The following is a 19,331-nucleotide window of genomic DNA, read 5'->3' on the forward strand; positions in this document are numbered from 1 at the left end:
TTGCGGATAGTGAATGCAGCTAGATATTCATTTGGGAGTGCACGTTGTAAGGTCAGACAGGTGTTAAAAGAGTACAAAAATTGTAACGAAATATTATTAAATACAGTTTGAGGCGTCAAATTAGAATTTAATGCACCACGAAAATTCGGGTTTTAATGTCAAAATTCCAACAATTTTCAAGCTACTGGAATACTTCTAGTTACCAAACAAACAGCCGCGTGTTGTTTACAACAAAAAAATCACAGATAAATGCGTATTCGATCCTTGATTTCATGCCGACACAAAGGACATCTTTCTAAAATAACTGAACACTGCAGACAGGTTTGCACGTGGCCACAAGGAACGAACGCATAATTCGACTGTTCTTCCATGCAGATAATGCACACTCGATCCCCACTAATCTGTCGTTGGTTAACGTTTTTTTCCGTCCTTTTCTTTGGCTTGCTAACAGAAGCTACAGTTGGCACTGGATCTGGGTCAAAATTTAAAAGGTCACCAGTATGGGTGTTGTAGGTAGGATCAGCTGGGGATATGGAGATCATGTGCATCTGCTCTGTTGCATCGTTAACTGTCCTAGGACGCTCACTCCGGTCAATTGTCAGCGGCAGTTCTCTGGAAAAAAATCAGTTATTTATAATTCGGAAAACTTACTATATATATGTATGTACCCCTAACATTGCACATTTATCGTAGTGTGCATCGTATTCGTATGGTACACAAAAAGTTGCACACCGATGTGGAAAATACGCAAAAACAGTCGATACCAGCCATCGATTACTAACAATAAGCATTAGTTGATTAATACAAGTACAATTGATTAAACTCTCGTGTGATCGAGCATTTCTCGTTTGGGTTACCTTTCTTCAGATTCACAAATGATTTGCACCAATCGCTCAACGGTCAGATGCTGATGCGAAGCAGTTCTGTCCCATTCCGCAAGCGCATCCTCGACCTGTTGCGTAGCGAAACCCATTTTCAATACGCCGGTAATTGCATGTCTTTTAGCGGTTTGGAAATCCTCCACATGAGAGTCATGATTACTATCATGCTCCGTTACTCTTGAAGTACTGCTACTGACAGTCGGTATTACCGGCGCAGAACGGACAGGTACTAGATTACTTGTCCCTGCAACGGGTTCAGTGCGGATTCCAACTTCCGGTTGCGCGTGTTGGAGCGCTGCATCTGGTGGCGGAATCGAATTACTTGCTAGTGGAACACTGGCTCTGACTGTACGAACGCTTGGCAGATCGTCGGATGTGTCAATCAACACAGCACTGGGCGCCGACTGGGTTTTGTACAGTTGATTAAGGCGTGGGAGGACCTTTCGAGCGACGAACTTCTTTATCACTGATGGGCCTGGTAAGGCCGACGCAGTCGAACCCCCATCCGTTTCGGTGCTGGTATTGCTGGACACTGCACCATATTCCAGCAGACGGTCCATTTCTAGCTTTTTCTGAATTTTCCGGACATATAAAGGACCTTTTTTGCGTTTGACATAGGTGCAGTTTGGGGCCATCTGCGCATGTAGAATCCAGGGATCTTTCGTGAAATCGCCGTGTAACAGATGCAATCCGCAGTAAAAGCATTTGATAACGGGATTACGAATGACAGAAGTATCTGAAAAAATAATTTATAACAACAGAAGTTATAACTGAAATCAAAAATTAAATGTCGACTCATGGCGGTATCCGTTGCAATTTCGAAAATGCAACTGTCTTACCATACCGATAAAATCATACACCGTTAACCCGCATATACAGTATATGTATGTGGTATAATTATGCCAGTGATATATTTCTGGATTACCTTATAGGTCTAAATCATGGAGGATAATTTACCTTTTCCTTATGTAGTGCAAAGAATTGCAAAATCAGATAACTATTTTGTTGTGATGTATATGTGTTTGAAATCCTATTAGTACAGGTTCCACAGCATAATTACCAGTACGAGTATCTTATTTTGCCACCTATGTACTGTTTCGTGCTAAATAACTGGACAAATCTCAATTAACGAAACATTTTGCCTCGATTTAATTTGACACAAACCTGCCGCATTGGGCGGTGCATTGCGATAGAATCCTGCCTCGGCAAAGCACTTGGCTTGGTCCGACGACTGCAGATATGACAGTAAGTTGGAATCGGACAGGAAGCTATCCAGCCGTGTCTGCTGCAACAGCATGAATGGCGCGTCCGCCTTTTCCCACTCCATCATTGTTCCGGTTAGGTTCAGCTTGGATGCCGCATCGGCCCATGAGCGACTCTTTAGGAATCCACAGTTGCGATAAAACTTTTTATGCGCTATCAGAGGCGCTTTCGGCAAACCTTTGTATGACTTCCAACCCCAGATGACAATGCCACAAGAATAGCACTGCGTTTTGTCTGCATGACCTGCCGACAAAAACTGTGGGAGTTGATTGTCAATAAGTGAACTGCAGAGTGCAGTATAGCATCATCACTACGTATTAACAGATTGCGCTTCTGGCGGTAGGTAGTCATCTTAATGTGTTACGCCTGCACATGATACAACTGATATTATTTGATAATTTGCTTAAATTTGATATGATATGTTTTGTATAATGGCGGCATCCATATTTCATTGTCGCCAGTTTTAAAACAATTAGCAGCAGTAAATTACCCGTGTAAAACATTCCATATTTGGCAAAGGTTTTAGGATCCTGCGGATGGTCCAGAGGCCATGCGGCGAATGTGGAAAGGCGCGCTTCGTATTTGCTCATCTTCACTGTGCTGACCATATTCGTCAGACTTCCGGAAGGAAGCTGCTGTTTTGTATTGCTGCTTATCTCGTCATTATTGTCCTCCACATCGGAATCGGAGTCCTCCCCGGTGGGTGACAAAATGGCATTGGACATAGCTGTTTCCGATCGGCTGCTGCACCGGATGAGCATAACAAGACAATTTAAGATGTGTTCATATTTAGTGAACAGACGCCGGCGCAAATTTATGGTGAAACAAGTTAATGATCTTCGCAGTATCAGTCATCGCCAGTTTACGTACCTGGTTATCGTAGTAAAAAGAGTTGTTGGGGACGATTCTGATGTCGGATGCAGAGACGCCGGACGTGGCGGTACAGAAGGCCCTTTCTGTTTGTGCTTTACGTTATTCGCACCGGATGGAGCATTTATGGAAGCATCAGTAGCGCCGATATCAGATTGCCCGACCAACAAGCCATGCACTGTGTGCGGTCTCGAATGCGACGGTCTCGATAAAAGTGTCGGCCTTGTCACATTGGGAGCACTACTTTCTGCTGCACCAGATGCACTTGCACAAACGTTCTCTGAAAAACGAGCAAACCTTTTAAATTCGTTGTTGCTTTCGCGTCTTTATATTAAATTCAGAGGTATTTAATTCCTGTTAACCGCAAACATGTCACCTTTACAAATATATACAAAATAATACAGTACGTGTATCGATGGCATACACTACAAACTCGTTAATTTATCTTAACAATTCCAAGGTCGCAAAGACTGTCAAAAGTTTCAAAAGCTGTACTAGCAAGCCTCTAAATTTGTTTGTTATATTTATGATAAACTGCGCGGCACACGCAATGCTTCAAAATGGGTGTTTAAGTAAGCCCAAACAAAAAGAAGGGGGAAATCTGTCATAAAGCGTCGACGATTTTTTAGCACAGTTAAATATGTTTGTACACAGATTTGCGCAATACCTGACTGATGGATCGTTTCTAGCTGGCATCCATCACTATGATTCGTTCTGTTCGATGGACTGCCCGAGTATGTTGTCAACGGACAATACGGGGACTCAGATCCCCGCTTATTTGAGTCTCGAGTAGGACGAGGGGGAACAGGAGGTGGAGTGTTTTCCATATTGCCGCTGTACTAGTCCTCCTATCTGTCCATGCAGAAGTTTTGTACGTACATCATTGTGCGATTACGCGATGCACATTATATTTATTAATTCAACGTTTTCGAGAAGTTTACTGACACCATGCACATTAATCGAAAACAGGATTACAAACTTCGATATGACAAACAGTTGTTGCGCATGATGCTTTTTATAGTCATCCTGGTTTAAGGTATCATCGAGCACATTCGAAAAGGGCATACCTTAAAACAAGGAGTGTACTGATGGTGATGTTAGAGGACCGCTTAATTTAGAGGGGTGATTATACCGGCGATGAAGAGGTCAACATGGACGAGCTGGAATATTCCGAAGTCAATGCGTTGTACATCCAGCACGGCTGAGTTATTGCATTGTGCATTTTGTCATTTCCAACCTTCCTCATTAATGCACAAGGCTGGCTAAAATTAATAATCTGACTGCGGTCACAACATTGGTAGCATAATTTATTCCAATGTGCACCATTCCTTGGTAATATAGCAACGCGACACCGATAAGCTCCGTGCTGATAATTCATCCTTAATTAATTTAATACAATGCTTATCCAGTACGCCTACAGATACAGGAGCTCCGTAATAATATCTTCGGTGTGACTCATCTGCTTGCTATATCAACATTATAAAAATATGTGTGTGCTATAATAGAAAAGAAGTCTGCTAAAAATTTGCTGCCTGTTTAATGCAGTACGCGTTCGCGTACAGAGCAATCATACTGATATTTTATCTAGAATTGTGTTCAAAAGTTGACGGAGCTGTATCTTTTTACTACATTGTGACTGTAACCGTAGACCCAATTATAGTTCCTTATCCATGATTAAATAAGTGACTTGCTATCTGGTATTTACAGAAGTGAATCACTGTCGTTAAAAACGTACGCTCTTGCACAATACGGTCACATAAGCTTGATAGAGAATTTATCTTCTTAAAGCATACCGGTGGTCTGCAGTATGCTGTACCTGAATGCAGGCTGTTCCAACGTTACTATAGTTGTGTTATCACAAAGGGACAGCACCATATTAAATTCTTTAATGCGTTGCACAATGCGTTGTTTGCATAATTTTGTGGCTCGGCACTATTGTCGATCTCAACACTTACAAAATTATGAATTATATAACAAAGAATCGCTGTACTGGTGTACTCGTATAGGTACTCGTACTCCGAACTGACCAAATTTTAGTCCTTAATAAATCTTTAGGATATTACATATCTATTATTATGATATATGCTGATTTTAACACTTTAGTAAAATCCTGTGAATCTGTGATCACAAAGACTTAAAAAGACAAAAATTGTAAGAGTGATAGGCAGTCGCACAGTGCGCTAAAATCTTAAAAAGAAATACTTAATAATGCACGCCGGTGTAGATCATTGGTAAGACGGACGGCTACAGGCGCAGCTGGCACGGGTTCGAGTCCCGTCATCTGCAAATTTTTATTTCTTCAGTATCTTCGGTAAATTCAGAAATTCATAATTAAATTTCATTTATAAAATCAGCAGTGTTCTCCTGTCGCAGGCGTCCGCCCTTGTAAGAAGAGCCTTGTAAGTATTAGCCTTTGTACATAACGGCTGGCTTCCGGAGGTGGCTGACTTAGGAACATTCTTTTTCTTCTTAAACTGCAAACAGAAATCACAATATTTCTAATTGATTTTAATTCTTTTAGTTTTATTCCACATCGTCTCGATTTCCAAAGCTTATTTGTGGGATTACTTTCGAAGTAGAAAGCTATCGTGGACGTTTATTCTGCTGCCGTGATCGGTGAACCTGTGGCTGTGGCTATGATCGCCGTTTGAAACCGCTCTGAACAGCCAGCATCTCGATCTGGTGCTTTGCTTGTTTCGTCGCTCGACTCTTTTCTGATTTTTGGGTAACGCTTTAAGTTCATAGTTTTTTTTCCTCCGATCTGGTACGTGAGTGAACAGTGTTGAAAAATTTTAAAATTTCAGTGTTAAAAATGACGACCATGGAACTTGACTCCAGAGCTGAGACTTTGCCCTTAAAAACTCTGGATGAGCTGCTCAACTGGATTCCAGAGTTGGCCAGCGGATGTCCTGCCGCTGTATCTCTTCCCGAACGGAATGCGTGGTCAGAAAACAAGTGCCAGAGACGCACCTTGATGTGTCATGATATGCAAGGCGGATATCTCTGTGATCGGTGAGATTTTGTGATTTCTCAAATCAGCTGCCTCAACTTGCCTGTACTTTGTCACTTCTGAGCCCCGTGAGCGGTATTGACTTACAGCCTGCTTACAGTTGTTAGTTTTGCTTGCAGATTTACGAACGGATGCCGTACTGAACCTCACGAACCCTACATTTTTTACCACTGGGCGTCCATTCACGCTTTTATTTATTTCAGGTTGGTTATGGGTTCTGGAATTTTTAGGAAGCTGTATTTGTCATTTACAATATTGCTAGTTTTGGGTTTATAAATCTTTATGTAGTTCTAAATACTGTGTACGACATTTATATATATAATTATATCTATACGTATACAGTACATAAACGTCTTTCAAGATTTCATAGCACGTTAAATGTTTTTAATCCTAAAAATTATGAAGTAATGTTCGTAACTTCGCATTATACTGTAGGTCGTATTGCAGTTGAAATGTACAGCAATTAGCGTAAAATAAATGTCGGTTTAAGTAATAGCACAGTTACCGGTAAGTGGTAACTGCTACAACTGTGTACAGTCGCATCGCAAGCATGTACAGATATTTGTTTTTAATTTTATTAACCTTCACGAAAACCAGTGCTAAGAATTTACATATTGTTGTAAACAACAACAGGCACACTTTTATTATCGGTTACCTGGGTTTTACTTTTTTTAGTCATAACCTGGTGACCATCCCGCCGACTGGTTGGATTAATGCTGCTCATAAAAATGGCGTATCTGTATTTGGTACAGCTTTTTTCTCGTATAAAACTACGTCTGATACGAGTTAGATATAAAATATGATGTGTTTCAGGTTTTCCAGCGCCAGGTGCTTGTTGCACCTTTTCTTTATCATTTTCAGGTACCTTTATCACCGAATGGGATGATGGAAAAGCCATCTGGCAGCGTTTATTGAATGATGAAAACCTGCTGACAAGAGTTGCATCCTTGTTAGTTCAGATTGCCGATTACTACGGATTTGAAGGGTGGCTAATAAATATTGAAAATTCAATAGAGGTTCGCAATTCGCAGCCTGCTGAAGGCTGAAATATTCTTAAGATACTGTAAATAAAAGGAGAATATTACGGCACTAAACCAGTATGTAGTTTTTTTTTGTAGCAGCAGACTCGAAATGGAATCTTCTCTACATCAACAGAGAGTTAAGCATCGGTTATAGTTTTTGACTATTCTTTGTTTGTAGCCTGAGAATGTCGATCAGGTGGTAAACTTTTTGCGGCTGCTTCACCAACGTTCCCGTCTTGTTTGCCATCGCCCTCAAAAGCCTTTGTCGGTTATTTGGTATGATAGCATAACCATAAAAGGTTTGCAAATCCTTCAAATATTTTTGGTACAATCCATATAACACTAATGATCTCTCCGTATCTTTACCTTTCAGGAAGTTTGAAATGGCAAAATTGCTTGAACGAGGAAAACATGTAAGTTCCGATTTTTTCTTATACCGCAGCTACTGTAGCCTGTAGACATTAGCGTATATCGCCGGCTGCACGTTAGGAAATTCTTTCATGTCGTGGATGGAATATTTCTTAATTACAACTGGTCGCTGTCCGATTTGGCCAAAGCCAAAAAGACCGCCACTCCATATCGCAAGTATGATGTTTTCGTCGGGGTGGATGTGTTCGGACGGGGATGCTACGGTGGCGGCGGTTGGAATACGAATTTAGCACTGGAAGTAATCAATGACCACGATATGTCTGTGGCCTTATTCGCTCCCGGCTGGGTGCTCGAGTGCAACGAAAAGGATAAGTTCTTCGATAATCAGAACAAGTTTTGGGACACCATCGCACCCTTTTTGCCGCAGCACAAAATATATAGCCTTCCTCTGCATACAACATTTTGTGCTGGATACGGACACTGTCGTCACCGTGCTGGGCAAAAGGTACATTAGCTTATTGTCAAAGGTTATATAGCATGGTAATGCTGGCGTAATTGAACCAGTCGATTTCTTTCTGGTCTAACGTACAAATACTTATCTCCAACATTTTACTCATGTTTTGTACGGTTTTGGAAACAGGATAACGGGATGGCAGAAGGTGATGGAATGTGGGTTAATTTAAGTGAACAAGGCCTGCAACCTCTCTGGAGTAATGGAGAGTGTCATTCGGATAACTGTTATCGAATGCGCTTGTGTCATCAGGATAGCTGGCATGGAAGCAGTTCGTTGGAAATACTTTTTCCACCGAAATCTGATCAAGAATGCGTTCTGTTCGCTTGCGCGGCACCATTACAAAGTTCATTACTTGTGGAGGTTACCGCAAAATTACCGTTTGATGGGAACAACCAGTTCGCGCTAATCCTGTCGATAAGGAAGCGCTTAGTAACCCGTAAAATACGTCTTCACTTAAGTGAACAAAACGCAGCAGTGAATGACTGCAGCCCATGCACAGTTTATCCAACAGCAATAGCGCGAACTGCTTCGTCAGCCGACGACTGGTGGACCTTCCGCTACGATGTGGACGACATAGTAACAGCAAGTACCGTCCTGGAAAACGTCAGCTTTCTCGTAAGCACTACGAGCGAACATGCTGTCCGGCTTCTCCTTGGGGAATTAAAGGTGGCTACTGATTGTTACGATCGGCGCGATTTGTCTGCCTTTAACAAAGTCTTGTTTTTAGATTCAAGCCGGAATACGACTACCCGCGCTTTCCGTACCAGTGGCCACTGGTACTTAACGATCCACAACGTCTTTTCGAAGTCGATTATGAAATTCTATCTTTATCAACAGTGGACAAATTAAATAAAATATATGGACAACTTTTAGCAGTTTCGATTCCGCCCACAGCGTGACTTAACTGAAATCCTTTGTGCTAGAACTCCGGACATCCTGGTTTCCATTTCAGATATCCCGGGGTAAGAACAAAAAAGAAGAGCAGCCCTAGCCCTAACAGCAAGCAAGCCCGAAACAGTTGACCTTCACCAGTTCTTGAAGTTTATTACGTACTTACAAAATTAATCACCAGATTATCACTTCGCCAGTGCAAAAATCAAAGTAAAAATCACAACTCAGAAAGGAAAATGCTATCCATAAACGACCACAGAAGCTAGCTTATTCCGACATAGTACCTATCACGATCCTAAAAGAAAAAATCTCTTATACCGGTGAATAAACCAGACGAACGCACTATAGCATGCCATTACAAGGATAAACTATGTCTTGTTGCGCATGGATTGCTCTAGCAGATGGTCAAAATCTGATCCGTCCTCTTCGCGCAACGATTCCATACAGTACGGCTGGTCTGGTATGTCCAGATCACGATAGCGCGCACGGAAAGCGTAACCAGAAAAAGAAAGCTCACCAGTCGACTGCTTACCAACAACAATGCCAGAATCCTGATAGTTGGCCTCGAAGTCTGATGCGCTGACCGCACGCCCGTAGCCGCTGGACCTTTTCATTCCGCCAGAAATATCACTTGCGCTGGCATCACGTGTACCGTAAGTGTCAATATTTGGTAGCTCAGCGTTCACCATCGGCATGAATTGCCGCCGGCGATTCGGAAACGGTAACCTAACAATAAAAACACCAAAGCCACCATTATTATTAACAATCACCACCAAAATTTGATGACATGAAAGCATTCTAAATGTCCAAAAATACGGCACATACCTAGGGTCCGGTATGATGCCGGCGTTCTGGACTTTCGGTCCCAGTAGCCCTAATGTCGACCGGCCCCGCACAGCACTGCCAGCGTTCGGTATAGCACGATGAGGATTTGGTGGTCCAGCAAGTGGCACCGTGCCGTTCGAGATGAAATTCGTCCCGTTAAACTGAATCAAAGGGCCCCCGTTAGGGCTCCCACCATAACCCGGCGGTGGAATACCTATCATGAAACCAGAACGATATCCTCGAGGATCGGTAGGTTTTGGTCCCTCTTCAACATTTCGCTGGTCAGGAGCAGGGAGCGGAAGGAGAGATTTGCCGCGTCGCTTTCGGTCTTGCATAGAAGATGGTGAACCGCAGTCCACAGAACTGTCCAAACCGGTATCACTTCTTCGTTTCAGCGGTCGATCAGTACATTCAGCCGCTGTTTTAAATTCTGTCTTAGAAAAAGGGTCCACGGCGTCTGGTGACGTAGTATCGAAAAATCTCACATTCTGCCTGAGCAAGTCCTCCGGAGTAATTGCAAACTTATCCTTATGCACAAATACCTTTTCCTTCACTTGCGCACATCTACTCTGGAAAAATGTTTTTTGAGAGTTCGCTTCAGAGGCTGTCACAGGAGGGTTTGGTGGTCTGGCGTTATGGACATCCTCCCGGCGGTGATAAACTCTTGACTCCGCGTTAGGTTGCGCCCCACCCGGAGGGACAACGCTTGCATACGTACGCGCTGACCCGCGGCGATCTTCAGTGGAGAAGGACCGCTTTGTGCTGTGGTGGTCACTATCACGATCGTCGCGACGACGCACAGACGTTCCAGAATCCCCCTTCGACCGATGGGATGATCTCTCGTCACTGAATCGCTTGTCGGAACTCGTATCGGGCTTACGATCCTTACCACGCGAAGTTTCGCTCTCAGTCTGCAACGGTCCCGACGCCGACACGCGCCGTCTACTGCTGCGTCGATCTCGATCGCTGTTTTTCACATCGTCCTTTGGCAACAAGGATGAGATAAACTTAAGATAATTATCTGTTCCTTCCGTCGTGAAACCCGTCTCTGCTTTCTCAGGAGTAATCATGTTGGCCAACACGGATGACGGCTCTTCCTTGTTGCTTAAAGGAATCGTGATGATCAAAGCCGGCCCAGTTTCTTTTCCGTCCGCGTCAACAGATTTGGCAACTTGCACGACAGTCGGCTTGGCAGCAGTAGAGTCCTTGCTGCTGGGTTCCGCTTTCACTGGACTCGGAGAGCGAGATCGTGGCTTTGGAACGGAAGATGCTTCCGCGTTGTAGCTGATCCGAGTGCGTTTTGGTGCTGCTTGTGGGCAACTACCTACACACATCAGACTTGTATTTAACTTAATGACAGCCTGCAATACAATCATGAAACCAGTCAACAATAATCAAAAACATAAAAAAACCATATGCCGATAGTCACGATACGCAAATTTTTGCACGTGACATAATTAAAATCAAATTATCCATAATCGAATTATTTATTTATCCGTTCGCATCATTAAAATCAATCGTTGAATTATCATAAACGCGACAGAATGCCCTTACAGATCCTTGATAAGGTCAACAGCAGTCAGTCAGTTTAACTAAGTAACTGTTCATCATGTACAGAGTAGTTTACTGGTCAACTGGGCGCTCGATGTAATTATAAACTCCCTTCAAAATGCACACGTTCAGCAAATCATGATGATACAAATCACACTTGCATCCGAAGAAACTTCTTTCATAAAAAATTAATCTATTTTCACAACGAAAAAAGAATCGAGCTATCGATCGAGTGCACACTGCCAGTTTCAATCTGACAGTCGCATGGGAAGGGAAGCGCCTATCGCTATAACAATTGCTCGTGAAAACCTATAGCGGATACCAGTAATCCGTACTTCTATATACCAGTTAGAGCTGAAAATGGACAATGCCTCAAGACCACAGCTGAAGGCGACACATCCTGAAACAGTGTCGTAAGTTGTAACACAACAGATTGAATTGATTTTTCTAAGACAGAAAATGATGATGAACTTCGATCTGGGCCAATCCAGCAAAAACATAGACAGTGTTTTGCGTTTGCAAGATCCTGTAGCTATATTATAATATGATGCAAGTCGCGTTCTTGAATGAGGCAAGGGATTATGTGGGCATGCTTATCGTCCCATAATAAAAAGTCACAAAAAATTCAAAATGTGTCTGTTTAGGAGTGCTTCGTATTCTCAGCAACAGCACTCTCGAAAAACCCTCCAAATAATTGAGCTACACTGTCCGGCCAAATTAACCTGTTCATATCTCTGAAAACAAAGACATATCTTCGAAGACTGCAAATATTTCGCATTTGAGAGGATCATCGGAGTATATGTAGCATATTAAATTGTTTATGTACTGTGATAAGTGATTCTCAAATTGCACGTATCTAACCGAAGTCAAATCACAATAACAGCGTCGATATAAAATGCCTCCGAAATCTTTGTCATTCATCAGAAAATATTGATGCTATTTCTGTCTATTACCAGAAAGAAACAAAAGTCAGATGAGTGTGAATTCAATTGTCTACGAATCCTTCGAATTCAAAATCGGTGCTTAGTTAACTCACCATGCACACCATTGTCGGCTGAGGAGGATGTTTTGTGATGATCCAGGTCGCTCTGTCGCCGGTGCTCACGCGATCGTCTTCTCGGTTTATCGACGCCTTCTGATTCTTCTTCCATATCGTCTTCATCCGTCTCCTCCAATTGTCCCATAAAATCAACAGGATTGACGCCCTCCATGTTGATATCTTCCAAAGGTATTTTCCGCAAGGGTTTCTTTTTAGTTTCCGGTTGGCCTCCAGGGCGCTCTCCAGGGACGCTTGTCATCACTGTCTCCAGCTATTCAGCAGAACAATGACAACCAAGAATAACTATCCACTTCACACAATGAAGGCGATCACAGCTTATCGACCTTACCGTTTTCTCGTCAACATCAAATTCTCCGGTATCCACATCCCAGTCCAGCAGTTCTTCATGTTCTTTAGGGATCATGGCAGCCATTGCGCTAAACTACGCAGGTAGGTGAGGGGATGCGAGCGTGACCGGACCTGCTACAGCGTAAAAGCAGTAAGCAGTAGAGCGGTCAATGTCGCTTAGTTTCATAGATCCGTTAGCATTCCTGTCTACTCTGACTTTGCGGCTAATCAGAATCTGAACTATTCCTGACGACGGTCAGATACGGTTTTAATTTTAACAACAATAGCCATTCCCGTAGCCAAAAAGCTCGTCCCCGTCACTCAACAAAATTCACCTTTTGTAAAATATTTGGGTCAACACGATTTTTAGCCAGCTATCAAGGTGCCGACCCGACCATTCGGTGCAATACGCCACCGGCACGAGATCACAACACCCCGTCAAAATAGGTTGTACAGGTTGTACGTACAACCTGTTGCGTTATTGTATTCATCGTTCACCAACTTCGTATAGAGTTCTCAAACGAAGCATCGAACAGCGAATACTGCAGTCGCACGATTGCACTGGACACCAGCGCATCCGTGCATTGCTTGCGTCGGTATCACGTTGTTTTCCAAAGAAAAAACCCTTTCCAGTTTGTACTTTTGTTCTCTGACTCTACAGACTGACAGGTTACTGAGGCACACCAGATTTTTGAGGATCCGCTGCGTGGCTCTTGAAAAGCGTTGATTTCTTGGGTAACCCGTAATTGAAATGTTTTCCCTGTGTGAGTTCTTCTTTGATATCCTGGATGCTACTGTAGTACTGCGGAACTTTCGCTCCGACTGATCGATGGTCGATGGATAAGACATTTTCACGCAGCTCTATGGGATCTCGGTCGCTCCATGGATTGCAGGGATTGTGACTCTCCGATTTGGATGTTGTTTGTGCCGTGCAACAGCTGACCTTTGCATTGTTCGAAGCCATGAATCTACAATTACGGCGAGCTGTGTATAAGGCAGAAGGATTCGATCGGGACGATATCGTAACTGTAAGGCGTACGATTGTACAATTGTAGTTCGTAATAATTCGTACGCATGTCTTTTTCATTAGATCGTAACATTAACCAAACTACTTAGCTGTAAAAAAAACGTTAGATGGTTTCGAACTGAACCTCGGTTACAAACCCTCGTTATTGTTAATTTTTTTAGTGCCCGATCGTTCCGGAGCATAAGCTGAAACGTAAAACACTGCCTTATCACATCCCTGATTGTAAAGCGGTATGTTTCCGCCCCGCGGCGTGTGTATTTTTCCTCGCATCTTTACTGTTTCTGACTTGCAAGCAGATATTTTCCTTGAAGTTTCATTCTTTTATTTTGTAGAAATATGGAAAAGGGTTCTTGCAATGCCAGTTCTCGCAGCTGCATTACTTCAAAACCAAGGAAGATCTGGATAATCATGAACGTTTATGTCCAATGAAGCGGCAGTTCACTAGTGGTTTAATTGCACCAGGTAAGCGTTGTCATATTACCCGAATCTTGGGTCGGTTCGTCTTTCACCGATTCAGTCGGTCCGACTCCGCAGTAATCTTAATGGTATGCACTCGCATTGCTTCCAGTGTTCGTGCTCTCGTAATAATGATGTTGGTTTTTGGTGTACAATGCTCCCGTTATCCGGTTTAATTTCGAACTTTGTTTCAGATGCGATCAATTGTAATGATTTCATAAAAATGCGGGTCAACTGGTTTTCATATTCGTTGTACAATGAATTTCTTTGGTGGCCAGTTTAATACTGATTTTGAAATAAGTGCACTTTTGTTGACATTTTGTTTGAATTTATTAGCTCCGGCATATAACCGAGTCGACGATGGCGATACGATTTCTCCCCTTCGTCGTTACCTCGCGGATTCAATGGTCAATCAAGTTAAAAAGGTGCACCTTTCCGGTCTATCAGTTAACATCGATGTTGCCGAATTTGGCAGTATTTCGGATGCCACACGAGCACGCATTCCGATGTGGAATGATCTTAGCAAACGAGTATTGCTTTCCCGTTACCGTACTGAACGACTGCCTCAAGTGAGCGGTACGGTATGATCAAGTGTCACTATTAGCAAACAACAACTGTCACACAGGATGTGTGTATGCCTTTAGAATCTCCATCAAAAAATGCCAGTGGCAAGCGTCTTCAGGCGGTGGAAGAAGAGGCCGATGGAATAAATGAAGAGGCAATCATTATGGAAGAATCCTTCGTTAAACTTAGTGAAGTTCATTGCGGAATGCGCTTTCCAAGTTCCTCGGATCCGGGCTGGGATCTCTTGGAGAATTCTTCCGAAAATGACGAAGCGGATGGCTCCTCTACTGCTCGATTCCTTCAGGATATGTCCACCTACCGGTTTGCTATTATGGGTAAACCGCGGCTTGAAGACGAGCGGGACGCTTGTGCCGCACCAGAAGACTACATTCCAGATTTAAATACGTGAGTAAACGTGGTGTATTGGACCTTTTTTGTAATAGTGTATAAGTAAGGGACAGGGCTGATTAATTGTTACGTTTAATTGGGTATGAGTATGGGTATTGTAGGACTGGCTATATGGGTGTTGTGCTTGCAGGATTCCCAAATCGTTCCGGTCTATTATGAAAAGGAAGTTGGATCGTGATCTTAACATTTACAAAACGGGAATGTAAGTTTGTACGAAAATTTGCGAAAATACGGTATACATACGGGCTTTCCTTTCCTGCTTTGCTGACCACATTACTTATCCGATTAAGAAACATTCTGGTCGGTAATTTTTATGTGGTTATTACAGGAACCCCCGGTACAATAAGTCTCTTGATCGTCCAAATGCCTTCCGGAGAAATGGGCCGGCACCGCGACAGTTTGAAGAGCTTGCAGCGTGGTACGAGGATCTTATTATTAAGCCCAGTCAAAAGCAGGATGCTAATTCCACCACAGACCAGTCGCCTGGCGCATAATGGTTTGGCTAGCGCCCCAGCGCCAAAAAATTTTGTCTCTTCTGAATTCCTGATTTGATTATCGTTATGAGACGGCTTCAACCTTCCGGTTTGTTGGACGTCTTTTAGACGCTAGTGATGGTGATGTTTGCGTTGTGTAGTTCTATTTCTTTTGTTTGGCTTAAGTATTTATAAACACTACTTCTATTGATTGAATGGGTTTAGTAATAAATTTTCGTTAAATTTCTCCGTATAAAAAAGAGATTGCGTTATTTTTGGCACGACCGTTCCATAAAGCATTCCATAAAGTTCCCCCAGAGTCCAGACCGTTCCGTTACAAAGCGGGAACAACAACAAGTTAATAAAAATCATGGGATCAAGGATCCCATGAGCGTTGTAAGGGCAAGAGCCCAGATTGCTTCGGTCATAACACCGGCAAAGTTCGAACACAACCATCCTCGACCCATCCATCCGTCTCCAGAGACTGGGAGATCCACATCCGTTTCACGATGCCACAATGACATAAACAATGAAATGAACAGTACGAACACGGCACAAAATATATTTCAATTCAAAAATAAAAATATTGTTTTGTACCGTGGCACGAGAACAAAAGAAAAATGTATGGATGGCTAGGCCGACATGCCTCCTGAAGGAGGGTGGCATAATGTTCATGCGTAACAAAAGCTCGGCGGCACTTACGTGATTTTGTCTTCCAAAATTTTATGTTATACTGTAGATATGAGGAAAACAATACTTCTATGTGCACCTGTACATACGTGCAAAAGAGTACGATACGAAATTTTATGCACACGATAGTGACGGATAGTCGTAGCAAAAAAAATATCGATTCGTTTTGAGCTTTCCCAGTGATTCATTTCTGGAACAATCTGCCACAGTCCCGATTAGATACAGTAGTTACAAATTTACAATACATCCCAGGGATGCAGGTTTTGTTTATTTATTGAAAATATTCTTCTCAGGAAACTTGTGTATTAGAATATTTGGTCTCTCAATTCTTTCTTCTTGTATAAGATATCATTCCAGATCTTGTCGACTGCGGGAAACAGGATTGTGACAGTGTTAGTTATTTTTACGGTTGCTTGGTTAGAAGTCAGTTTAAAGGTTTCCTTGATAGCAAAGGAATTCTTCCTTTTTCGAGCTTAGTTTCGAAACTCGTCAAATTGATAAACAGCTGGAGAATGGTCTGCATCCCGTGCATCGTTATTCCGGCACTGTTGTGGGTGTATTATCGGTTTCTTCGTCCGTTCATGGGACCAGTTTTGGATAAACTGGATCATTGGCTAAAACCGTGGCTGGAGCCCTTGAAGACCAAGTTCCTTGGGTATGGCGCATGTCCCATTGGCGGACGGAATAAACAAGGAGTCATCAAGACTAAGCCAACAGCCTCTGCTCCTCCTGATGAGGTAAAGACTAATAAAATGGCGACTGGTTTGACAAAAATTTTCGTTGCTGTATCCGAATTTCGCACTGTTTCAGTTCTGTGTCCTCATGTGTGCATGCGCTCTGCGCCATTATTCTAGCAAGGACCGCTTATCTTTAGACTGGGGTTACTTGTTTTTCCTCCGGGCTTTCTTTTCCTTCTGTTCTAAGTTTCTGTATTTTACCAATTAATTGCCCAGTGTTAGCTGAAATACGTTGAGCTTCTCTTTATGCTCGTTTAAGCACATAATTATATTGATTTTCCCGGCATGGCTTTAAAAAAATTAAAAAAAATTTATTCAAGGATATTGTTAACAGTCAACAGTAGTATTGAAGCCGAAAAGCGAACAAGCTTGAATGAAAATTCAAGCACATAACCGTGATAAATGTGATTTCAAGAACCGTGTGCGATCCCTTTAAAACTTATCAAGTATACTTCTATCGTTCTATGGCATGCCTTTTTGGCAGTTCTGATTATTTTATGCATGAAGTTTGAACTTTTGATAATTTATTTTTTACAGTTGCTGCGTACAAATGAATTTTTTTTTGTAACCATCATAATATTTTCTGCGTAAAGTGTATTGATGGATGATAACTTTATTATTACTGTTTTTTTTGTTTTTCTGAAAGAGACGCAGCGGACTTCAGAAAAGAGTAAGTGATCTTCTAATTCATAAGGAAGCCATGTTTAATGTTTATATGAAGTTTTCCTAATTTATTAGGCTGTATCTACTATCTTTCAAGCGATAAGGAAGAAACGCGTAAAAGTTAAAAAATTTGTTACGATATACAGATATACGCATTATGCACCGTAGGTCGTATTAACTGTTACATAATAATTATGCGATTGAATGATCTGGAATGGGGGAAATGAACAAGAACAAAAATGTTATTAGTTAGGTGTCGCATTAAACCTGGATGACCTCAATACTAGAATAGATCATTTATGAAATTCTTTTGTTAAGATCGTATAGTTCGTTCGTATTATTATTAACGATGCAGTAATAACACGCGTGCTGCCTGACTGCATTGTTAATAGATTTGAATTCTGCTCTGTTTTCCCAGTTCAGATGGATGCGATCATGCGAATGTTACTTTAGTATATAATATTAAGTCATTTTCTAGTTCTGGTGACAGAAGGTAATTGTTCCACACTTATAGTAGTCAGTATTTCTGTGTCTGTTACAGGACGATCAAGATATTGATATTGATAGCGAAGAGAAACTGCACAGGGTGGTGGAATCGGGATCGTTCGGGGCCAGCGTTGCTGATTTACGGAAGCGCCCTGTTCCTTCTGCGCCTGCTGAATTGGGATCCGGTGATCAGTGATCCCGGTACTGGAACAGCGCGCTGTAAAAATTAAGAATGTACGACAACCGTGGACACTGATTACTGTACTTGAAGATTCCCACAACTCTAATAATTTGTTTGATATTTTTACTGCAGTATATGATATATTTATTGACATGATGCGCGATTTTGATCGATGCAGAGAATCCATGATTATGCTGAAATTTTATGATGATTCGACAGTTTGCTAATGCTAATCAGGATTCGTGGATCTAATTGTCTAAGGCTAATTAATGAGTACGGATCTATTTGGGGTAGCTTTATATTGTATTGTCGTTCAGCTACATATCTATATACCTAGTTTGTTTTCGTAATAGATATTTTCTATATGGTCCCGTTGTTAATGTGAGTGAGCTGCGGTGTTTCCGGCTCAGGTTGCAAAAATTTATGAATTCCATTTACTGATGCGCATATTTCTTTTCTCCGTTTTTTTTCGATACGCTGATTAGAAATTATGAATCAATTTCATGAGTTATCACAGAGGCGGATAAGATGGCACAATTTCCGGAGAGATTTCTGTTTTCTTTGATCTGTGTTCTTTGGATAAGGAAGTGATATAAAGGTCAAGATTACTGTGCTGAAACATCAAGGTATACAGTAAATTGTAGTTCACAATTGAACTCGTGAACGTAAAGTAAGTAATGTTTTAGCCAAAGGAAAAAATGGCTTGGTCTGATAAAAGAAGTGCTTGCAAACAGAGTTAATTAAAGTTCAAGATTGCGGTGGTAAATCATGGCGATTATCAGTACTTCCAAGTACTTACTATAGTGTGAGATACCTATAGTAAGTTACCTATAGTAAGTCTACCTATATAGATAGTAAGTTCTTGGTACTTCTTGATTTCTAATTGCATTTGTAAGACCAGGAATAATCGTCTGAAACGGTTTACAATGGTCTAATATGGCAGAACAGTCGCCCGTCATCCATATTGCACGAGTCGATAGTCTTCAACTGCTACTTATTACAGTTCGGTTGTACTGTAATATACATTATAACTGAAATCCAGTAGAATTCTGCCTCAGATTGT

At 41.9% G+C, this 19,331-nt stretch overlaps 5 protein-coding genes across 10 annotated transcripts; 3 read left to right on the plus strand and 2 right to left on the minus strand.

The window, feature by feature from the left end:
• Positions 1-97: 97 nt before the first annotated feature.
• Positions 98-4,577, minus strand: LOC129581084 (baculoviral IAP repeat-containing protein 2-like). Of its 3 annotated transcripts, none has more exons than XM_055471968.1 (7): positions 4,082-4,577; positions 3,682-3,866; positions 3,015-3,294; positions 2,635-2,885; positions 2,046-2,387; positions 858-1,617; positions 98-612 (listed from the first exon to the last, which is right to left on the minus strand). In XM_055471968.1, the coding sequence occupies exons 2-7, from the start codon at positions 3,839-3,841 to the stop codon at positions 240-242; spliced, it is 2,166 nt and encodes a 721-aa protein (XP_055327943.1). In that variant the 5' UTR covers positions 3,842-3,866; positions 4,082-4,577; the 3' UTR covers positions 98-239. The 3 variants fall into 3 exon arrangements, with proteins under 3 accessions (XP_055327943.1, XP_055327942.1, XP_055327941.1); XM_055471967.1 differs by having other exon boundaries at positions 99-612; positions 2,635-2,888; positions 3,682-3,862; positions 4,082-4,576; XM_055471966.1 differs by having other exon boundaries at positions 100-612; positions 2,635-2,888; positions 4,082-4,576.
• A 924-nt stretch (positions 4,578-5,501) lies between these two features.
• LOC129581250 (cytosolic endo-beta-N-acetylglucosaminidase-like) lies at positions 5,502-8,888 on the plus strand. Its single transcript, XM_055472219.1, has 10 exons — positions 5,502-5,739; positions 5,819-6,026; positions 6,144-6,227; positions 6,700-6,770; positions 6,886-7,040; positions 7,225-7,345; positions 7,420-7,459; positions 7,536-7,920; positions 8,056-8,595; positions 8,657-8,888. The coding sequence occupies exons 2-10, from the start codon at positions 5,827-5,829 to the stop codon at positions 8,711-8,713; spliced, it is 1,653 nt and encodes a 550-aa protein (XP_055328194.1). The 5' UTR covers positions 5,502-5,739; positions 5,819-5,826; the 3' UTR covers positions 8,714-8,888.
• LOC129581249 (uncharacterized) lies at positions 8,802-12,982 on the minus strand. Of its 2 annotated transcripts, XM_055472218.1 has the most exons (5): positions 12,585-12,982; positions 12,233-12,506; positions 9,646-10,969; positions 9,353-9,546; positions 8,802-9,115 (listed from the first exon to the last, which is right to left on the minus strand). In XM_055472218.1, the coding sequence occupies exons 1-5, from the start codon at positions 12,666-12,668 to the stop codon at positions 9,108-9,110; spliced, it is 1,884 nt and encodes a 627-aa protein (XP_055328193.1). In that variant the 5' UTR covers positions 12,669-12,982; the 3' UTR covers positions 8,802-9,107. The 2 variants fall into 2 exon arrangements, with proteins under 2 accessions (XP_055328193.1, XP_055328191.1); XM_055472216.1 differs by having other exon boundaries at positions 8,803-9,546.
• A 214-nt stretch (positions 12,983-13,196) lies between these two features.
• LOC129581275 (uncharacterized) lies at positions 13,197-15,756 on the plus strand. 2 transcript variants are annotated; one of them, XM_055472257.1, is made up of 8 exons: positions 13,203-13,318; positions 13,384-13,611; positions 13,772-13,840; positions 13,943-14,072; positions 14,403-14,642; positions 14,711-15,035; positions 15,169-15,240; positions 15,367-15,756. In XM_055472257.1, exons 2-8 carry the CDS (start codon positions 13,546-13,548, stop codon positions 15,530-15,532), a joined length of 1,068 nt encoding a protein of 355 aa, XP_055328232.1. In that variant the 5' UTR covers positions 13,203-13,318; positions 13,384-13,545; the 3' UTR covers positions 15,533-15,756. The 2 variants fall into 2 exon arrangements, with proteins under 2 accessions (XP_055328231.1, XP_055328232.1); XM_055472256.1 differs by having other exon boundaries at positions 13,197-13,611.
• A 584-nt stretch (positions 15,757-16,340) lies between these two features.
• Positions 16,341-18,881, plus strand: LOC129580931 (UPF0729 protein C18orf32 homolog). Of its 2 annotated transcripts, XM_055471699.1 has the most exons (3): positions 16,341-16,938; positions 17,585-17,608; positions 18,143-18,881. In XM_055471699.1, the coding sequence occupies exons 1-3, from the start codon at positions 16,714-16,716 to the stop codon at positions 18,281-18,283; spliced, it is 390 nt and encodes a 129-aa protein (XP_055327674.1). In that variant the 5' UTR covers positions 16,341-16,713; the 3' UTR covers positions 18,284-18,881. The 2 variants fall into 2 exon arrangements, with proteins under 2 accessions (XP_055327674.1, XP_055327675.1); XM_055471700.1 differs by lacking the exon at positions 17,585-17,608.
• Positions 18,882-19,331: the final 450 nt, after the last annotated feature.

The sequence above is a fragment of the Paramacrobiotus metropolitanus genome, unplaced genomic scaffold (genome assembly GCF_019649055.1).
Source record: "Paramacrobiotus metropolitanus isolate TYO unplaced genomic scaffold, Prichtersi_v1.0 Parri_scaffold0000005, whole genome shotgun sequence".
Classification (NCBI taxonomy): domain Eukaryota; kingdom Metazoa; phylum Tardigrada; class Eutardigrada; order Parachela; family Macrobiotidae; genus Paramacrobiotus; species Paramacrobiotus metropolitanus.

What these genes read in the sequence shown, in the direction of transcription:
- LOC129581084 (XM_055471967.1), bottom strand. Translation starts at nt 3,841, where the DNA reads ATGGAAAACACTCCACCTCCTGTTCCCCCTCGTCCTACTCGAGACTCA. An exon ending in AGAAACGATCCATCAGTCAG is followed by an intron (nt 3,295 to 3,681) that starts GTATTGCGCAAA and finishes CTCGTTTTTCAG; the next exon opens with AGAACGTTTGTGCAAGTGCA. An exon ending in TGCACCGCCCAATGCGGCAG is followed by an intron (nt 1,618 to 2,045) that starts GTTTGTGTCAAA and finishes TTATTTTTTCAG; the next exon opens with ATACTTCTGTCATTCGTAAT.
- LOC129581275 (XM_055472256.1), top strand. Translation starts at nt 13,546, where the DNA reads ATGAATCTACAATTACGGCGAGCTGTGTATAAGGCAGAAGGATTCGAT. An exon ending in TAGTGGTTTAATTGCACCAG is followed by an intron (nt 14,073 to 14,402) that starts GTAAGCGTTGTC and finishes TGAATTTATTAG; the next exon opens with CTCCGGCATATAACCGAGTC. An exon ending in AACATTTACAAAACGGGAAT is followed by an intron (nt 15,241 to 15,366) that starts GTAAGTTTGTAC and finishes TGGTTATTACAG; the next exon opens with GAACCCCCGGTACAATAAGT.
- LOC129581250 (XM_055472219.1), top strand. Translation starts at nt 5,827, where the DNA reads ATGACGACCATGGAACTTGACTCCAGAGCTGAGACTTTGCCCTTAAAA. An exon ending in GGCGGATATCTCTGTGATCG is followed by an intron (nt 6,027 to 6,143) that starts GTGAGATTTTGT and finishes TTTTGCTTGCAG; the next exon opens with ATTTACGAACGGATGCCGTA. An exon ending in GTCACCGTGCTGGGCAAAAG is followed by an intron (nt 7,921 to 8,055) that starts GTACATTAGCTT and finishes TTTTGGAAACAG; the next exon opens with GATAACGGGATGGCAGAAGG.
- LOC129580931 (XM_055471699.1), top strand. Translation starts at nt 16,714, where the DNA reads ATGGTCTGCATCCCGTGCATCGTTATTCCGGCACTGTTGTGGGTGTAT. An exon ending in CCTCTGCTCCTCCTGATGAG is followed by an intron (nt 16,939 to 17,584) that starts GTAAAGACTAAT and finishes TTTTTCTGAAAG; the next exon opens with AGACGCAGCGGACTTCAGAA. An exon ending in GCAGCGGACTTCAGAAAAGA is followed by an intron (nt 17,609 to 18,142) that starts GTAAGTGATCTT and finishes TGTCTGTTACAG; the next exon opens with GACGATCAAGATATTGATAT.
- LOC129581249 (XM_055472216.1), bottom strand. Translation starts at nt 12,668, where the DNA reads ATGGCTGCCATGATCCCTAAAGAACATGAAGAACTGCTGGACTGGGAT. An exon ending in TTGATGTTGACGAGAAAACG is followed by an intron (nt 12,507 to 12,584) that starts GTAAGGTCGATA and finishes TCTGCTGAATAG; the next exon opens with CTGGAGACAGTGATGACAAG. An exon ending in GGCATCATACCGGACCCTAG is followed by an intron (nt 9,547 to 9,645) that starts GTATGTGCCGTA and finishes TTTTATTGTTAG; the next exon opens with GTTACCGTTTCCGAATCGCC.